The sequence below is a fragment of the Pagrus pagrus genome (assembly GCF_965226575.1).
Source record: "Pagrus pagrus genome assembly, chromosome: 18".
Classification (NCBI taxonomy): domain Eukaryota; kingdom Metazoa; phylum Chordata; class Actinopteri; order Spariformes; family Sparidae; genus Pagrus; species Pagrus pagrus.
The window spans coordinates 16,054,529-16,073,415 of NC_140202.1; the positions used below are offsets into that span (position 1 = coordinate 16,054,529).

An 18,887-nucleotide genomic window follows, 5' to 3' on the forward strand; every position below is an offset into this window, starting at 1 on the left:
TAGTAACACAGTGAGTTCATGAAAGTCCATCCTGGTAAACAGTGTCTGCAGCCCTCCTCTGTTACCAAAGAAAACGGAGATGATGTGTTGTCGGTTGGGTCACAATTATCATGTATTTATACCTTGATAAGACATAAAATCGGTAAAAAGAAGAACGACTCTCACTTATCATTGGCATATGGGATTTCAACGCTGCAATGTTCATTCTAATTTTGTCAGTCTGCTTCTCGTAGTCTTTAGTTCTTCTCTTCTCGTGTTCAAGCTCCCACTTGGTTAGTTGCTGCTCACTGATCTCTTGTGCCAACTGTTTCTTGGCTTCATCCCTGCGTTGGATTGCAGTGTTGTATGTAGCCTGCAATTTGGACACCTCACCGCCGATGTCCATTGCAATGCGGTCCGCATCAGTGAGTTTTCTATCTGTATGTGGTGAAGACGTAGTTGAGTCTCACTTTAAGTTTTAGCAGCATAAATGCCTGTTTACACACTTTCCAGCACATATACAATCACATACAGTCAGAAATGTGACAAAGTACATTTACTTCAGTGCTATATTATAAGGTGCACTATGTAGTTCAATTTTAATCAGAAGAGGAAGATGATTTTTTTTATGCGTAAACAATAATAATACCCCTTTAATACCACACTGAAAATACTTTACTACCAGTAAAACTTGTGAATTCAAAACCTTTCCTCAGTGGAACTATAATCAGCAAAATGTAGCTTAAAGTATCACAAGGAAAATTACTTAAAATGCAGTAAATGGTCCCTGTCAGTATTTTCCAAGCTAATCTAAGATGTTTTTTTAAATAGTTTATTTAGTTTAAGAAGTCGAACACTTTTCTCTACCCATGAAGGAACAATTGAACTGAATCCTTCAATACTCAAGTTAAGTACCTCAAATTTGTACTAAAGTACAGTATTTAAGTAGATGTACTTAGTTACATGCCACCCCTAGTTAAATTACATTTAAACTTTCAATGGCTGCACCTCTTTTGCTGACTTTGCTTTCAACCTTTCATTCAGTGGCTTAAACATTATAAAACATGTGAAAGTAATTGTTTGAATGTTATGAATTGTTCATGTAATGTCACCTCATAACTAACACCACAACATTTTCACAATATAGTCAATCTAGGAGTGTTTTATAGGTTAACTGTAACTTACAGTAGACTCCCAGGCCAATATCAACTGCCAGTAGAATGACAGCCAGCACGGCGAGGCCGACTGTGAGCCGCTTGTAATGATCCAAACGGGATTCAGGTCTCACCATGGACATGGACACTACACAGAGAAGTGGTGGATCAATACCGAGGCCATCATCATAGCAGTATAGTTCAATATTAACCAAATAAAAAACAGATGGTTGACAAAAAAAAAATCACTGAGCGAAGATGGTTCTGGGACTACACTCAGACTCAGAGTTTTTTTCCTTTAATTTGTCCCTTATCTGTATATTCTACAGACGATAAAACCGATGAAAAAGATGCATTTAATAACTTATAGCAAAACACGTTTATAAATGAAGTTGCAAATACTATTTCCTGTACTATTTTAGAATCCGGTAGCAGTATCAAAGAACAGATTATACATACAAAGATTCTTGTCAATGTCGCCCAAATTAATTCACTTTTCATTCACTGTACCTTGTTGCTTCTCTTGGCTTGAGTAGAGAGGATGGTCATCTGTGCTGAAGTCCTCATGACTAATCAGTTTGTTATATGCACCATCAAAAGTAAGACCTGAACTTTCTGCGTCCTCCATTTTGACTGTTTAGACGAGAGCAGTCTGACATATTTGTCCAGGAGAGACTATTTGTCAGGACATTGCCCTGTGCGTTGGTGTGTGTAACATCACAAACAGAAAATCTGGTTCATTAGTTAAATATTTACAGGGAAGGCCGGTAATTTGAAGAGCAATGTCATTTTCTGATCACAAAACCAGTCAAGCTGTCTTTAGGTTTCACTTTAATTTTATTTCGTCAAGCATGACATTTTCTTCCACATACAACTGGGCATATTGTGCTTTATGAGATTGGATATTCAGTTACAGTTATAGGCTCTCAGGGGAATTAATCAATTCGTGATTTTCTGCTTAAACAAAAATAAGAAAAAAGGCATTGTCTACTGCATACTAGCACTGCACACAGGTGCCTGTTGTCATTCCATATATACCTGAAGAAAGTGTTAAACTTTAAAATAACTACATATGGGAAGTTTCTTGTCTAGCTTGGCTCCATCTCGCAAATCCAGTTAAATTGATGGTCATGGCAGTTTCCATTGTACCATGTCTTTACGTTATCACCATAGTAATAAAAAGCAGCACAGTTCCCACTCTGAGGTCCAGTAGGGTTAGGCTGACCGGTTCTCCAGTACCTTGGATAAAACAAAATCATTAAAAAATGTAGTATATTATATTACTATATTGGTTTGTTTAAAGTCAGTAAGCTATGCTGCTTACATTGTTTCCACCTCAGTCTTATTGTTAACCCAGACCCATGTTCCCGGCATCACAACATCAGTGAGGCCAATCCAATATCCGTTCTGCCACCAAACGGGAAAGCTCAGCTTTGGGATGTTGTCATTCATGAATTGCTGTAACAAAGCAAAGGAGAAAAGCAACTTGGCATTTTCAAGTTTCTTGTACTGTATGAACGAATGGACTTCAAAGGTTTCTTCTCATTGAGCTTCCTACTCTCAACAAGGGGGCTGGATATAACACAACAAACTTTTGTTTTTGCAGCCTACTAGAACATGTTTACATGCTTTAATGTTCAAAAAATACACATTTTTTCCTCATACCGTTGATTGCTGCAGAGCCTCTATTCATCCTCGGTCTGAACACTTTGTTTTAGTGTGTCTCTTTAAGGCCCCCCCACCCAAAAACCCCTGTCTGCTCTGATTGGTTAGCTCTCAGAAGACTGAACAAGTTCCACCCATGTGTTTCCGCATCAGCTCTGCCCCTGTTTTTGCAACCATGGCTGTCCTTGGGCTGTGACTGTGGATGATGACTGTATTGTTGTGGCATGTGACCATAAAAATTCCTGTGAGGCTAAAACATTTTTTTTAAATTTGTTTTTTGACCCACCTGCTCCTCCAAGTTATTTATCACAAGCAGGTCACCTCCTTGTTTTATACAGTCTGCTCTGCTGTCCGACCAGTTCTTTCTGGAGTTGGACACATCGCGAGAAGAAAAATAATAGCAGGATGATTTAAGGACAATCCATCCTGGTCGGCATCTGCCACAGTTTTCCTCTGTTGCAACAGGAGATTGGGAAAAGTACAAAAAAGCTTTTGAAATAATTTCTAAAATATATTATGAGGAATAACAAACACATAAATTGTACAGGTTTACTGCACAGTCTGCCTTACCTAAGGTAGTTTTATTCGTCTGCAGATTTGCCCTCTGTGCCTGAAGTGTCTCGATCTGTCCCTGAAAGCTGTCAGTGATGGCCTTCTGCTGCTTCACTTGCATCTTTAGTTGGATATGGTTGGCACGCTCTTTCACCAGTGCTGTCTGGGCCTCCAATTTAGCTTTGTTGATACCGCTGTGGTTGCGGAGATAGTTCATCTCATGGATGAGAGATGTAGCAGCTGAATTAGGACCCTGAAGGAAATCATTTTGGGCTTTGGCACCTGAGGAAGAGAAACTCACAATAACAAAGAGGAATTGTGGTAAAACTGAATAATCTAATGGTTATTTTCTCCTTAAGCCACTTCCAATCTCATGAATCCATTTGCTGCTTAAAAGTGTCTGCAGCTGCATCAAATCATTCGTTGCCTGACAAGATGCACATTGAATCTATCACAGGAGTCAAATTCACACTTGTATTAAAAGAAACTGCTTTGAAAAGGCAACTGCGTAATGTACATACACATACAGTTTATGTTGACTGATAAAAGATATTAATAATAACAACAATTAATGTAGAATACAATTAATTTCTACAATTGGAAATATAATCTTGCATATCCATATTTTGATATTGTTTTAGGTCAATTGATCCAGATTCTACTGAGGAAAGATTGTACATTAGATTACCAAATGTAACACTCATACTTACAGTAAATCCCAATGACAGCAGCGGTTAACAGCAGAACTGCATTCAGCAGGCCCAGACTCAGTATAACCACTCGGTGTTGTGAAAACGCAGACCAACGTTTCTCTGTAAACAGACCTGGATAACGTTCACCTGACTTAAAACCTTTATAGTATGTTGTTGTGGGTGTTTCACAAAATTCTAGGTCACTGATTGACCTGAAATCACACTGTTAGTTCGAGAGAGAATAGAGTAAATAGCAGTGTAACAGAAGTAAAAAATTGGTCCGAAACTGCAGTAGATCGTTTTAAAGTCAGCTGTACCTTGTCCAGATGTTTTATGATGAGAGCCTGAATGTCCATGTGTGTTAAAATCTTGAGAAATCTCCTGCTGAGCCGACATTTCGTCCTCAGGTTCTGACTGTGACTGCGTGGTGTCCATTATGACTGTTGCAAGTAGTGTCTATATTGATCTGCTTGTCTCCTGCTTATACCAGTGATAAGGCGCATGTCAGTGTGTCAGTGTTTGGACCATGGTCTGGATGCTTTGTGTGTATGTGTAGATTGTAGTTGGTAAAAAGCTAAATAGTTACCAGTATCAGTACTAAATAATATTACTTTAAATGTTAACAAAACTGTGATACAACTCATTTTAACATTCAAGTCTTAAAATATGATACTGTTGACACTGTGCTTGTGAGTCACTATACAGATTGCTGTAACATCAAACATTTCTGCATTTTTTTTCGAACACAATGCTTTGTCAGCTCACTCATTTAGAAAATTCACATCGGATGGAGCACATTTTTAAGATGCCCAGATTTTCTTTCTTTCTGTGATTGAAATATTATTCTGTATTTCTTTGTTGACATTACAACTGGTTATTTGAGAAACTTCTCCCACTAATGTCCACCCTGAAATTGTATAATGTTATTCACAGCACAGTACTGCAATCCATTGAAATGTGTCAAATCAGTCAAAGTATGATGCTACTCAAGGTCATTGCTCAAGGTTCTCTTAACATTTTTTTCCTCCAATTCCAACATTCAAATGAGTTTTAAACACCTTTTTGCGATTTTTTTGTGTGTTTCAACAGAAAATCTACTTTGTCTACCATTTAAGACAAAGTAAATGAGTGAAATCAAAAGTTTGTGTTTTGTGAGGTGCTTTACCTTAGATATCAGCCCAGATGCAGCGTAAAAAAAATCTGCATGTTCACGTAAAGGCCTATATCATATTGACATTTCCACAAAACGAGTCGTATCACATTCATATCACATGTTTATGTCCTGTCATATCAGGATGGTGACCAGATTGAGGATATGTTTCTACATTTGTAAGCATGACACCACTGGATATGTTTATGGAGACGTCAGGTCACTTTCTAGTTGTGTTTTTTTTTTTGGATGGGAAGATGGGACATCTCAAGCTGTATTTGTGGTGACTGAAACAGTTATTTCAAGCCAGAACAAGATGTTTTCCTAACCAAGTGTTTTTCGTGCCTAAACGTAACCAGAGCACAAGCACAAAGTTGTCACAACATAAAATAGAAAATTGGACCTAAAGAAATGTAAAGATGCAAGAAATGTTTCAACATATTTGTGGTTTGAAGAAATGTACATTGCCAACATTTATTCTGGTGATTGGGTTGCAAATAAACAGTCCTTAGTCTGAGAATTAGATGAGAAGATTGATACTACTGTCATGTTTGTACAGTGTTACACCCCAACAGCTGGTTAGCTCAGCTTAGAGACTGGAAGGAGGGCGAAACATTTAGCCTGGCTCTGTCTGAGGGAAACAAAATGACTTTATGCATTTTTAGAAAGCAGTAAATATACAAACAGATTGTATGTTGGGAGAGTTACAGAAAGAAAACACCATGGCACTGGTTACATCAGAAATGTGTCTTAATCGCATTGTTATATACTGATTAACACAGTTAAGCTTGCAAGCAAATGCGGCAAACACACACTGTTAGCTCACATTAGTTGGGGCTTTTTCACAAATCCATTTCATCCTTGTGCTATCACATCGAACATCGTTCCAAGCCTTGAAGAAGTTTTCTTTGGCATACATCACGACACAGACCTCAGGAGCGATACTGTTTGGCTCTCCATCCATCCAGTACCTGGAACAAATGATAGGTTGCTTTACAGAGACACAGCTTAAAAATATTTTACATATATATATATATACAGTCCAAAATTGCATGAGTGTGTACAGTGGAGGGAAGTAACAAAGTACAAATACTTTGTTAATGTATATAGATTTTTCAGCTAACTGTACTTTAGTATTAGAGTATTAAGTTTTCTTACAACTTTTAAATTTAACTTTAAAACAAATATCTGTACTTTATGCTCCTTACATTTTAAGAAATGTGTTACTTTAGATTTCGTGCAGGCATTTATGGATTATTTTTATTTTCCCAACATCATAAGACTGGTTTCAACCTATCAGTGCATATCATGCAAGGCAGTCGTAGCAAGACGAAACAAAGAAATAGACAGACCCCTAGCTTTGCACAGAAAAGGCCGGTAGAAATGTCCTTCAGAGGGAAACTTTTTACTTTTATACATTGAGCCACTGACTAAAGAATATGTGTACTTTTAACACCTCTGTGTGTGTAAGCAAAATCTGTCTAACTGCTTCCTGTATACAGTTTTTACTGATGAATGTATTTTCCTAACTTCCAGGCTGCTAACTGTGTTAGCAAGTTTGTAAAAATGTAAACTGAAATTGTGAAAAACTTCCCTGCGAGACATCTGACTGATGGCGTTATGCTGATGATTTCTTACAAATACAACATGTAACATAAATAACTCTTACCCCTCAGCCAGTGTCCTTCCATCCAACCACTTCCAAATCCCCTTCACCTCGGTATTTCTCAGTCCCATCCAAAAACCCAGACTGACTTCTGGGTCCAGCTTTTTTAACAAGTGAGTCACAGTTGAGTTCTAACAAAGAGGAAATATAAACAAATTAAAAAAACTTTCATAAACAGGGTTGCAGAGAAATGTGAATTGAATGTTAATTATTTACCTCTTTTTCTTTACTGTCAATGATTGCAAGGTCACCTCCATATCTTTGGCAGAATTCTCTGGCTTTTGGCCACGACTTCGTCCCATCAATGTTAGAGAAAGGGAAGTAGTAACACATTGAGTTCCTTAAAATCCATCCTGGTGGACAGAGTCTGCAGCCCTCCCCTGTTGCCAAAGAAAATAACAGTGAATGACACAAACATATGAAACTATAAAAACACATTCTGCTTTTAACTTGTTTATGATGTGCAATGACAATTAAACAGTTCTCACTAGTCATCGGTAAGTGGTATCTCAGTGAGGCGATGTCCTCTGTTATTCTAGCAATAGCTTTGTCGTAGTCTGTTTTTCTTTTTGTCTGGTGTTCAAACTCCCAGTTGGTTTGTGTCTGACGACTCATCTCACTGTCCAGCTGCTTCTTGAAACCGTTCATGGAATCGATGGCGGTTTTGTAAGTGTCTTGGAGATCTCTCAAGTCATGGCCGATGCGTTCTGTATCTTCAAGTGTGAGGTGGGTACCTTTGAGGTCGTTGTCTGTAAGTGTCGAGGACAAACAGTGTTACTGTAGCAAGTTGTTATGATTCTTTATTAAGCTATTTCTCTCTCAGATTCTCCCTCTAAAGTAATCTCGGACAAAAACATGTAAGTGACACATTTATATCTAATCCACCCTTATAGGATCCACATCCTGATCTAAATGTAAACTCAAACATTGACTTACAGTGGATCCCCAGGCCGATATCAATCATGAGTAGAACAACAGCGAGTAGCACCAGGCTCCCTGCAGGCAGTCTGGGATTTCTCCAAGGTTTCATACTATATCTGGGTGCTGGACAGGGAGAGAATGAATCAATATCATAAAGCAAGAAACTGTACTATTACTGTATTGTAGTCTTTTAACAAGATGTTTTATTGTAGACGTCACTGAGCTTTACATGTGCTTTATTATATAAGTGTAGAGACATGCAACCCATTCACTCTGCAACAACTCATATCAGATGTTTTTCATGTGTTGTTATATTTCAACATATTTTAGTACAGATGTTAAAGAATCAGACAGAATCTGTTTTTGAACTTACCTTCTTGCATGCCTTGGTCAGAGAAAGGGAAAGGGTAAGGAGGACACCCCTCATCGCGCAATTCCTCTTCATTTATCAATGTGTTGAAGCCGCTACCAACATTACAACCTGAGATTTCTGTCTTCTCCATTCTGGCTGTCAGTCATACCAGAGCGCATGCCACAGATGGTCTGGCAAGACGTGTCCCTGTGTCGGCTCTTGAAGCTACTGTTGCTGAGGTCATCAACAGTGAATTTCCAATTATTCAATTCCAGTCAACTGTTGTCCATGAGAAAGGAGAAGTGAAATTTTATGGCTGAGCTTTCAGTTATCTACACAGGTTACATCAGCTTAACATACACCCTGCGCACATGTGATTATACCCCCCCTTGTGAAATACTTCCATGCAAATACAAACGTTGAGGTCTAGTTCAGAGGAAAATCAAGTAAATCAGTGACAAAAGGGCTTACATCTGTCTCTCACCACCTTGTATTTCATGAGCCAGGCCAGTGACTATGGCTGGATTACCAAACCCACAAAAACAACAGTTTCACTGTCAGTTGGTTTGTGGTCATTTAAATGTTGTAATATTGAAATGTGCTCGACGTAGGCACAAAATCAACTGACACGATGAGGGCCTAAAAGTGGGTCCCCTTACCAAAATGTGCTTTTAAAACCAGTGTTATATCACCTGATATTGTGCATTTATAATGCATATTTCATTTACTAAATGAATTTTTGGACCAATTTAAAATCTGGATACCTGGGGTAACTGGAGTACAAAATTACATAGCGTAAGCACATAATTCAGTGGTCAGTCACTGAAGGGAGTGACTGTGAACTTGCAAGGGAATTTTGTTTGGAAGCTCAATTCAAATGAAATAATCAAACCAAGTCTGTGTTTTGTGCATGTGTGTTTGTTTACTATGAGATTTCTTCTGTACTGTACTGATATGTGTTCCGCTGCTGTGTAACTATTAACTATTATCTCCTACAGAGTAACAGCAGTTTGGATAGATGTCTGTTGTTACATCAAAATATACACAGGATTGGGAGGGTTATTTTACAAATGTATTCAGGTACAGTTACTAATTACCTAATAAAAAAAATGTAACCTAATTAAAGTATCATAATAATTAAGTAATGTCACTTGATTACTCTTATGTTACTTTTGGATTATCTCACACCAAACATATAAAAACAAAGACTGTACATTTTAATCAGAAGAGAAAGACCCTCAGTAACTGAATTTTATGCCTAAATAAATAAACTGACAACACAATTTCATACTGTTTTGCCTTGTTTAGATTTGGCGGACCCTGCCACCTCTCTAGCTTCAAACAGTGTTCTGGGGACCTTATTTTCCTCTGAGAACAGCTTGTTTATTCAGTTATGGAAAAAATAATTATCCTAGTGCTGGTATTATTACCTCATTAATATTAAAATATAAAAATTCTGAGTTTGAATTTCATCTCCAAAACTTCATAGTGCCCCTTTAATACACACCTGCTGTATTCGGTTTCACTCAAGACCAGAATAATGGTGTGTCGATCATGTCGCCGTGGTAAGAAGCGAAAGTGTGTAAAAAAATTGTTATACTTAAAGAAAAGTGTAGAAACTTTACTGCACTAACAGCATTTGTTTCTGTGCCAGTCATTCTTCTGTGCATTCACATTGCACAGCTGGACAGGAAGTCCTGACTAATACACTAATACAGTATGATTGGAAATTTAAGCAATTTCTTAACTGATAATGTAGAATAAATGTAAAATCAGCATTCAGCTTCATGTGTTGAGTTTGAATTCAGCTTTATCAAACACAGTGGCAGTTCACAGAGGACTTCTAAGTGCTATATCGTGGGCAGCTGGACATGTTTCAGTTCCTTTAAGTTGTTTCAGCTTTCATCCAAGAGATTCAGAGAATGGAAGAAGCCTCTTATCCACAGCGAAACGTCTTCAAGAAACTGAAACAAGTCCAGCTGCCTACGATATAGCACTTAGGATTACCATGACTTTAAGCTGTGTTGAGGTTTGGGATAAGATTTTCTGCCTTCTCTCGAATGAGTGGAACATCAATGTTTTCAAGGCAAGTTTAATTATGTAGCACCATTTAGACACAAGGCAATTAAAAATGCTTTACAGGGGCGTAAAAATCCCTTTTAATCCCTGGGAACACTGGGTAAACCTGTCCCAGATGTTGAATAAAAGTTTGTGGTCCAAGAATTGACACTTGAGGAACTCCACATAGTTGTTGAGACAGTTATGTGGCTATATCACATATACATAACGTGCCAACCTTGAGAATGGCTGGCATGTAAAGAATGTCTTTGATATAGATGGTTATTAATAAAATCACATTGAACTGTACTTTCACCTATAAATTGTACTTATGAGGACTTGGTGCTGACTGTTGAATACAGTTACTATAACAATAATACAATGAAATGAATACAATAATTGAAGAAACCTCAGATCAATCTTAAAGGTGTTTTATTCTTTTTTTTGAAGAGTTACAAACATATGCATGTGTTTTCTGCTTCAGCAGTACTTCTCGATTTTAGTTTGATGTCATCTCACATATCCAGTGTCTGAGTTCGCCCCGACAACTGGCATCAAAGCGTGTCTTCCAGGGATTACTGGAGCTATAAACTGCAACCCCACAGTCTTCCCCCCATCCATCGTCGTCTGGTTGTCCATCAATCCAGTACCTTTAGAAAAAACAAATCATTCAATTAAGTAATCAGTAACAGTCCATAAGTCCTGCAACATTGAGACTATAATAGTGCAGCTCTCACCTTCGTTCCACCTCGGTGACATTATTAATCCAGACCCATGTCCCCTCTCTCTTTGTGTCAGTGAGACCAATCCAGAATGCATCCCAGAAGATGTAATGGCCACTTTTCATGTTTTCAAGGCAGTCACTCACAAATCTCTGTATATAAACAAGGATTAAACATTTTAAAGGGCTCAAATGTAAAGTACAGGATATAAATATTTATTTCAGCATTGTTATTTAAATATTCGTAGTAGCATTATCTTGTCCGTTTACAACCCACCTGCTCCTCCTTGTTGTCGATCACAATCAGGTCAGCTCCACGTCTAATACAGTCAGCTCTGCTATCTGGCCAGTTTTTTGCAACAGTAGAGGGCTCAATTTTAGAAAAGTAATAGCAGGACGAGTTGTAAAGAACCCACCCAGAGAGGCACCTGCCACAATTCCCCTCTAGGAGAAACAAAAGATTTCTTGTGAGTTTAGTTTTTCAGTATTCTAACTTTAACTTATTAAATAACAACTACAATACAACTCTTTCTCACCCAAAGCCGTCATATTGGACTGGAGCATTGTCTGCTCTTTTTGCAGTTCCTCCATCTGCTTCTGATAATTGTCATTGATGGTCTTCTGCTGCTGGATTTTCTCCTTTAGTTGTGCATGGTTTTTAACTGCTCTCTCGAAGGCGTTCTTGGCTTCTTCTTCGGCTTCGATCACATCGCTGTGGTTGCTACGGAGATAGTTCAGCTCATCGATTATCTGTGTTACAGCTGGGTGTGAAACATGGAAGGAGCCCTCTCTGACTTTAGCACCTGAAGAGGGGAAAACACATTGTCACAAAGAGAGCGAGAACCGTGTGAAAATTGTTATAGAAAAATGTTGAAACAAAACCTTAAGTCTTCCAGTAATATGTGCTTTAAAGCTTGACTTTGCTGTTTTAAAACCCTTGTGAAACCTAATGGACTTTATTTGTATTTAAGTAACACAGTATGATCTGAAATTAATCAAATTTTGGCATTTTTTAAAGCATTCTGAAATAAATCGAAAATCAGCATTAAGCCTCTTGTGTTAAGGGCAACTCAGGTTTGTCATTCAAAGTGAGATTCCACAGAAGAGAGAAATGACAGTTTTATGAGTACTGTCATACTCACAGTTAATCCCAAGAACAACAGCAATTATCAGCAACACAAAGTTCAGCAGTCCCAGACAGAGTAAAACCAGCCGGTTAGATCCATCTCTACCTGTGAACATTGTAATTCACTAGGGTTTAATAGCAGTTGCAGGTGCTCCTCATTCAGTAACATTTGAATAATGACAGCATAAATTTACTTAAAATTGCAGGTTCATTTGCTGAGAGAAAGAAAAAAAAGCAGTATGCATTTTTGTTGTACCTTGTATTTGATACCGAGAGCGAAAATGTCCATCGTTGTTGAACGAAACCTGAGACAACTTTTGTGTGAATGATATTTTCTGCCCAGCGTCTGTCCGTCTTTGTGGATTCTCCATTGCGATGCTGCAGCTCTGTCCACTTTGCCTCCTGATTTATTATCCCTGATAGGAAGGGTGTGTCTGAAACCTACTTCTTCTGATGATGTGTTGGACTGATGTGACATTATAGTACCTCTGTGTGCTGTCTTTTCAGTTCTGTTTTCTGTGTAAATCTAAGAAGAACAATACTCAGCACACATGCTTGCAGCTATATGAGGTTTAACAAAGTCAGCACTTTGAGCTAAAGGTTAACATCAGCATGCTAACATGCTCAACCCTCTCAATGACGATGCTAGCATGCTGATGTCTGACAGATAATCTTTGCTCTTTGCTCATCATCTTTGTTTAAAGATATAATAGTCAACATTTCGGCATTAAAAGGACTAGACCATTGTTGTATATTTTGTTAAGTTGTGTACTTCCATTACTCCTAAATGTCTACAACATATTCAATGCCGGAGAAATACATAATTTTACTCAAGTCCCCATCTACTTCAGTGCTTTAATAGAAAGCTGCGACTATGTTTTGCTGTGAAGCTTTAGAAATGTTTGATGGACTACGAAACTTCACCTGACTTTTCATCGCCGTGATGATGTTTAATGTCCCTGACAATCGCTGTTGTATCATTTAGCCACTTGTTAGCAAATACTTGCGTAAAAGCTTCAAAATTCCCCAAATGGGGTATTTATGTGCGTGTTTTTGTCTTACAACAAAATGTGAAAATCTCCGAAGGGCAAAACAGCTTGATTAGCCTGTGGAGCGGAGCTGTGTGCCCAACCAGCCGATCAAATGTAATTAACTGAAAAAGCTGTGTAACTCTGCACCTTATGCTAAAAAGTTAAGAATATTTTAACTTTCATCCACGTCCAAAAAAGAAAAAGTGACATGTAACGCAAGAAAGGAGCACATGCAAGATGCACCTTAGTATAGGGAAACAATGGTTTTGCTGGCAATGCGTTACTAAGGACACGTATTGGCATTATCAGCCACTTAGCATGCTTAAGTTCAGCTGAGGCTAATGGGAATGTTAGTAGTTATGTTAGCAGGAATGATGAAAATTATTACAATTCATCCTGAGTAGAGGGCGACTGAAAGGAGACTGATGTGTTATAGCAACCAACCATGTGTTCCTATCACATACATAGTGAAAACCTTTGAAGAAAGAATGGCTGTCAGTAAAAAACTGTATTGAGCTGCACTTTATTATAAAATCTCTACATATGAGTTTGGTTCTGATGTTGAAATACAGTTAGAATAATGGGCGGACTCATCAGATCAATCTTAAAGGTGTTTTATTCTTTATTCAGAGAATTACAAACATATGCTTGTGTTTTCTGCTTCAGTGACACTTCTTGATCTAGCTTGATGTCATCTCACATATCCAGTGTCTCTGATACATGTTACAATTGATATCGTTACGGGTCTTCCAGGGGTTGCTGGGGCTATAAACTGCAGTCGCACAGTCTTCTCCATGGCGGTGTGAGTTGTTTGGTTCTCCATCCATCCAGTACCTTAAGAAAATCAAATTATATATTTTTTAAAGTCATAATCCATAAATCCTGCCACATTGAGACTTTAATAGTGCAGCTCTCACCTTTGTTCCACCTCAGTGACATTATTAATCCAGACCCATGTCCCCTCTGTCTCTGTGTCAGTGAGACCAATCCAGAATGAGTTCCTTAGGACGTCCTCGGTTCCTCTCATATGTCCAATGCTGCCACTCACAAATCTCTGTGCAAGCAAGAAATTCACATTTTAAAGGGCAAATGTATTTCAACATTATTACTGACAGCATTTTTCTCATTTGTTTACAACCCACCTGCTCCTCCTTGTTGTCGATCACAATCAGGTCAGCTCCACGTCTAATACAGTCAGCTCTGCTATCTGGCCAGTTTTTTGTAACAGTAGAGGACTCAATGTAAGAAAAGTAATAGCAGGACGTGTTGTGAAGAGCCCATCCAGAGAGGCACCTGCCACAATTCTCCTCTAGGAGAAATAAAAGATTTCTTGTCAGTTTAGTTTTTCAGTATTCTAACTTTAACTTATCAAATAACAACTACAATACAACTCTTTCTCACCCAAAGCCGACATATTGGACTGGAGCATTGTCTGCTCTTTTTGCAGTTCCTCCATCTGCTTCTGATAATTGTCACTGATGGTCTTCTGCTGCTGGATTTTCTCCTTTAGTTGTGCATGGTTTTTAACTGCTCTCTCGAAGGCGTTCTTGGCTTCTTCTTCGGCTTCGATCACATCGCTGTGGTTGCTACGGAGATAGTTCAGCTCATCGAGGACCTGTGTTACAGCTGGGTGTGAAACATGGAAGGAGCCCTCTCTGGCTTTAGCACCTGAAGAGGGGAAAACACATTGTCACAAAGAGAGCGAGAACCGTGTGAAAACTATGGAGGTTCACAGATCTGCATTTGTGAAATGCAAGAGAAAGTGTGTGAAAATTGTTATACTCAAAGAAAAATGTTGAAACAAAACCTTAAGTCTTCCAGTAATATGTGTTTTAAAGCTTGACTTCACTGTTTTAAAACCCTTGTGAAACCTAATGGACTTTATTTGTATTTAAGTAACACAGTATGATCTGAAATCAAACCAATTTCAGCAATTTTAAAAGCATTCTGAAATAAATTGAAAATCAGCATTAAGCCTCTTGTGTTAAGGGCAACTCAGGTTTGTCATATAAAGTGAAATTCCACAGAAGAGAGAAATGACAGTTTTATGAGTACTGTCATACTCACAGTTAATCCCAAGAACAACAGCAATTATCAGCAACACAAAGTTCAGCAGTCCCAGACAGAGTAAAACCAGCCGGTTAGATCCATCTCTACCTGTGAACATTGTAATTCATTAGGGTTTAATAGCAGTGGCAGGTGCTCCTCATTCAGTAACATTTGAATAATGACAGCATAAATGTACTTAAAATTGCAGGTTCATTTGCTGAGAGAAAGAAAAAAAGCAGTACACATTTTTTGTTGTACCTTGTATTTGATACTGAGAGCGAAAATATCCATCGATGTTGAAGTAAACCTGAGACAACTTTGGTATGAATGATATTTTCTGCCCAGTGTCTGTCCGTCTTTGTGGATTCTCCATTGCGATGCTGCAGCTCTGTCCACTTTGCCTCCTGATTTATTATCCCTGAGAGGAAGGGTGTGTCTGAATATGAATCCACCCCAAGTGACTGTTCATCAGTTGATGATGTTCAGTGCACAGCAGTTTTTTTTCCTTCAGCAAATCAACTGTCGTATGGAGACCACAGAGGAACAATGGGTTGCATCATTGGCGTGTTTTTGTGTGTGTGTGTTTGCATGAATCCTACTTCTTCAAAACTGAGATAATGTGTTGTACGGATGTGATGTTGTAGTTCCTCTGTATGCTGTCTTTTCAGTTCTGTTTTCTGTGTAAATCTAAGGACAACACTCTGCAGACATGCTTGCAGCTATATGAGGTTTAACAAAGTCACAGCACTTTGAGCTAAAGGCTAACATCAGCATGCTAACATTTGCTGCTAATGCTTAAGTTCAGCTGAGGCTGATGGGAATGTTAGTAGTTTTAGGGGAATGATGAAAATTATTACAATTCACCCCGAGTAGGACAAGAGTGTCTGTACATAAGTTAATGTCATCCATCCAATATTTGTTGAGATAATTTGATCTGGACCAAAGAGGGCGACTGAAAGGAGACTGATGTGTTATAGCAACCAACCATGTGTTCCTATCACATACATAGTGAAAACCTTTGAAGAAAGAATGACTGTCAGTAAAAAACTGTATTGAGCTGCACTTTATTATAAAATCTCTACATATGAGTTTGGTTCTGATGTTGAAATATAGTTAGAATAATGGGCAGACTCATCAGATCAATCTTAAAGGTGTTTTATTCTTTATTCAGAGAATTACAAACATATGCTTGTGTTTTCTGCTTCAGTGACACTTCTTGATCTAGCTTGATGTCATCTCACATATCCAGTGTCTCTGATACATGTTACAATTGATATCGTTACGGGTCTTCCAGGGGTTGCTGGGGCTATAAACTGCAGTCGCACAGTCTTCTCCATGGTGGTGTGAGTTGTTTGGTTCTCCATCCATCCAGTACCTTAAGAAAATCAAATAATATATATTTATAAAAGTCATAATCCATAAATCCTGCCACATTGAGACTTTAATAGTGCAGCTCTCACCTTTGTTCCACCTCAGTGACATTATTAATCCAGATCCATGTCCCCTCTGTCTCTGTGTCAGTGAGACCAATCCAGAATGAGTTCCTTAGGATGTCCTCGGTCCCTCTCATATGTCCAATGCTGCCACTCACAAATCTCTGTGCAAGCAAGAAATTCACATTTTAAAGGGCAAATGTGAAAATGTATTTCAACATTATTACTGACAGCATTTTCTTGTTCATTTACAACCCACCTGCTCCTCTTCGTTGTCGATCACAATCAGGTCAGCTCCACGTCTAATACAGTCAGCTCTGCTATCTGGCCAGTTTTTTGTAACAGTAGAGGGCTCAATGTAAGAAAAGTAATAGCAGGACGTGTTGTGAAGAGCCCATCCAGAGAGGCACCTGCCACAATTCTCCTCTAGGAGAAATAAAAGATTTCTTGTGAGTTTAGTTTTTCAGTATTCTAACTTTAACTTATTAAATAACAACTACAATACAACTCTTTCTCACCCAAAGCCGACATATTGGACTGGAGCATTGTCTGCTCTTTTTGCAGTTCCTCCATCTGCTTCTGATAATTGTCATTGATGGTCTTCTGCTGCTCGATCTTCTCCTTTAGTTGTGCATGGTTTTTAACTGCTCTCTCGAAGGCGTTCTTGGCTTCTTCTTCGGCTTCGATCACATCGCTGTGGTTGCTACGGAGATAGTTCAGCTCATCGATTATCTGTGTTACAGCTGGGTGTGAAACATGGAAGGAGCCCTCTCTGGCTTTAGCGCCTGAAGAGGGGAAAACACATTGTCACAAAGAGAGCGAGAACTGTGTATAAATCTGTGTCCTGTGTGGACAATAAAGTTGTTTTTTTGTTGTCTGTTTTGTTAAAAGTGTGTAGAAATGTTAAAATTCAATATAAAATCATATTTAGATATTGCGCAAGATCTTGCACAATTTTTTGTGTGAGAAAGTGTCTATTCAGCTAACTGATGAAAGTGAAATTTTGCAGAAGAAGGAAATGAAACTTTTAATCAACTGTCAAACTCACAGTTAATCCCAATAACAACAGCCGCTATCAGCAAAACGACGTTCAGCAGTCCAAGACAGAGTAAAAGCGGTCTGTTTTTACGAAAAGTGGATCCACCTGTAATGGACAGAAAAATATTGTAAACAGTCAAGATTTGATTACAGAAAATATTATATTTTTCCATGTGACACTCCGTGTTATTGAACCATGCCATGAGTATTCTGACTAATCTGAACAATTACATACGTGGGGGGTTTTACATTTTCATCAAGCTACAGTTGTATGATTTTTAAAGCTACAATTACTGAGGCTTGGTTATATGTTGAGCATATATTTGAGATTGATCCTTTTAGCTCTTTAGCTCTTCATTTGCTAACGTTTTAATAATTACAAAAAAGAAAAGTAGAGGAAAAAATGTGTCAGATGCTGCAGAACAAACTCTATACCTTGTCCAGTTATTTCGGAGTAAACATGGAACGTCCTTCTCTGTGGATTCTCCATGACTGCAGTGCCTTTGATACAGACCGCTGAACTGTTTGCTTTTCATCATGAGCATGAAAGTGAAAGTTTTAGTGGGTTACTTCCCCAAACTTTCCTTTAACTTGGAATTATAGGCCTATTTTTATATAGTCCAGTGGTAAACCTCACACTCTTGTCGAGCAAAAAACTTGACATATTACGCCTTTAATGACCTTAAGTGTTGGAATGTTGAACAATCTATTAGTTGGATTAACGACAGGAATTTCAGTTTCAGTTTGAGTTCATGTTACACAACTCTTCCTTGGAACCCTGCAAGGAAGCATCATCATGCTGGCACTGCAAGGCTTCACGGTGGGAAAGTTGTGTTTTTCTGCTGATATGATATCTTATTCCTTCATAAATTTTGGTGACATAACAGTTGCTGCCAACATCACAGCCTTAGCTTCCTCATAGACCTCTTATATGTTGGACCTTCATGCTCATCGCATGTTTATTGCCACAGACATGATTTTGAATCAAATTAAAAACATGATTTTTGACACTATAGGATGCACCAGGGGTTATTTTAACTCATACGATCAATGACTTTGTGCTTACATTAACAATAACTCATTTGTGCCTGTATTGCAATGTTATCAGTATGAAAACTCTCCCTCTCACATTATGATTTGGGATGAATTACCATCTGTGCTGTTGCCATAATTTGAAATGATGTCTGGATAACCCTCTGGTCCTGGGCCTTTCATCTGTGTGAGGCAGCTGTCTTGTCAATATTACAAAACCCTGTGTGTGCAAGAGCGTGTGTGCTTGCTTGTGATCCCACTCTCTTCT

The 18,887-nt window shown here is 38.4% G+C and overlaps 5 protein-coding genes across 5 annotated transcripts; all 5 read right to left on the bottom strand.

The window, feature by feature from the left end:
- Nucleotides 1-2,026: 2,026 nt before the first annotated feature.
- LOC311274051 (C-type lectin domain family 4 member G-like) lies at nt 2,027-4,477 on the bottom strand (the record flags this gene model as incomplete). Its single annotated transcript, XM_084381468.1, has 6 exons — nt 2,027-2,372; nt 2,458-2,591; nt 3,085-3,251; nt 3,369-3,632; nt 4,061-4,162; nt 4,360-4,477. 6 exons carry the CDS (start codon nt 4,475-4,477, stop codon nt 2,222-2,224), a joined length of 936 nt encoding a protein of 311 aa, XP_084237594.1. The 3' UTR covers nt 2,027-2,221.
- Nucleotides 4,478-5,642: 1,165 nt separating this feature from the next.
- On the bottom strand, nt 5,643-8,378 carry LOC311273753 (uncharacterized protein). The gene is made up of 6 exons (XM_084380967.1): nt 8,153-8,378; nt 7,795-7,902; nt 7,347-7,607; nt 7,075-7,238; nt 6,862-6,989; nt 5,643-6,163 (listed from the first exon to the last, which is right to left on the bottom strand). Exons 1-6 carry the CDS (start codon nt 8,280-8,282, stop codon nt 6,010-6,012), a joined length of 945 nt encoding a protein of 314 aa, XP_084237093.1. The 5' UTR covers nt 8,283-8,378; the 3' UTR covers nt 5,643-6,009.
- A 2,309-nt stretch (nt 8,379-10,687) lies between these two features.
- On the bottom strand, nt 10,688-12,463 carry LOC311273541 (asialoglycoprotein receptor 1-like). The gene is made up of 6 exons (XM_084380642.1): nt 12,293-12,463; nt 12,053-12,142; nt 11,447-11,713; nt 11,188-11,354; nt 10,927-11,063; nt 10,688-10,839 (listed from the first exon to the last, which is right to left on the bottom strand). The coding sequence occupies exons 1-6, from the start codon at nt 12,405-12,407 to the stop codon at nt 10,689-10,691; spliced, it is 927 nt and encodes a 308-aa protein (XP_084236768.1). The 5' UTR covers nt 12,408-12,463; the 3' UTR covers nt 10,688.
- A 1,202-nt stretch (nt 12,464-13,665) lies between these two features.
- Nucleotides 13,666-15,538, bottom strand: LOC311274436 (uncharacterized protein). The gene is made up of 6 exons (XM_084382113.1): nt 15,375-15,538; nt 15,135-15,224; nt 14,469-14,735; nt 14,210-14,376; nt 13,985-14,121; nt 13,666-13,901 (listed from the first exon to the last, which is right to left on the bottom strand). Exons 1-6 carry the CDS (start codon nt 15,487-15,489, stop codon nt 13,748-13,750), a joined length of 930 nt encoding a protein of 309 aa, XP_084238239.1. The 5' UTR covers nt 15,490-15,538; the 3' UTR covers nt 13,666-13,747.
- Nucleotides 15,539-16,255: 717 nt separating this feature from the next.
- On the bottom strand, nt 16,256-18,097 carry LOC311273772 (uncharacterized protein). The gene is made up of 6 exons (XM_084380985.1): nt 18,023-18,097; nt 17,598-17,693; nt 17,068-17,334; nt 16,809-16,975; nt 16,577-16,713; nt 16,256-16,491 (listed from the first exon to the last, which is right to left on the bottom strand). Exons 1-6 carry the CDS (start codon nt 18,075-18,077, stop codon nt 16,338-16,340), a joined length of 876 nt encoding a protein of 291 aa, XP_084237111.1. The 5' UTR covers nt 18,078-18,097; the 3' UTR covers nt 16,256-16,337.
- Between the last annotated feature and the right edge of the window lie 790 nt (nt 18,098-18,887).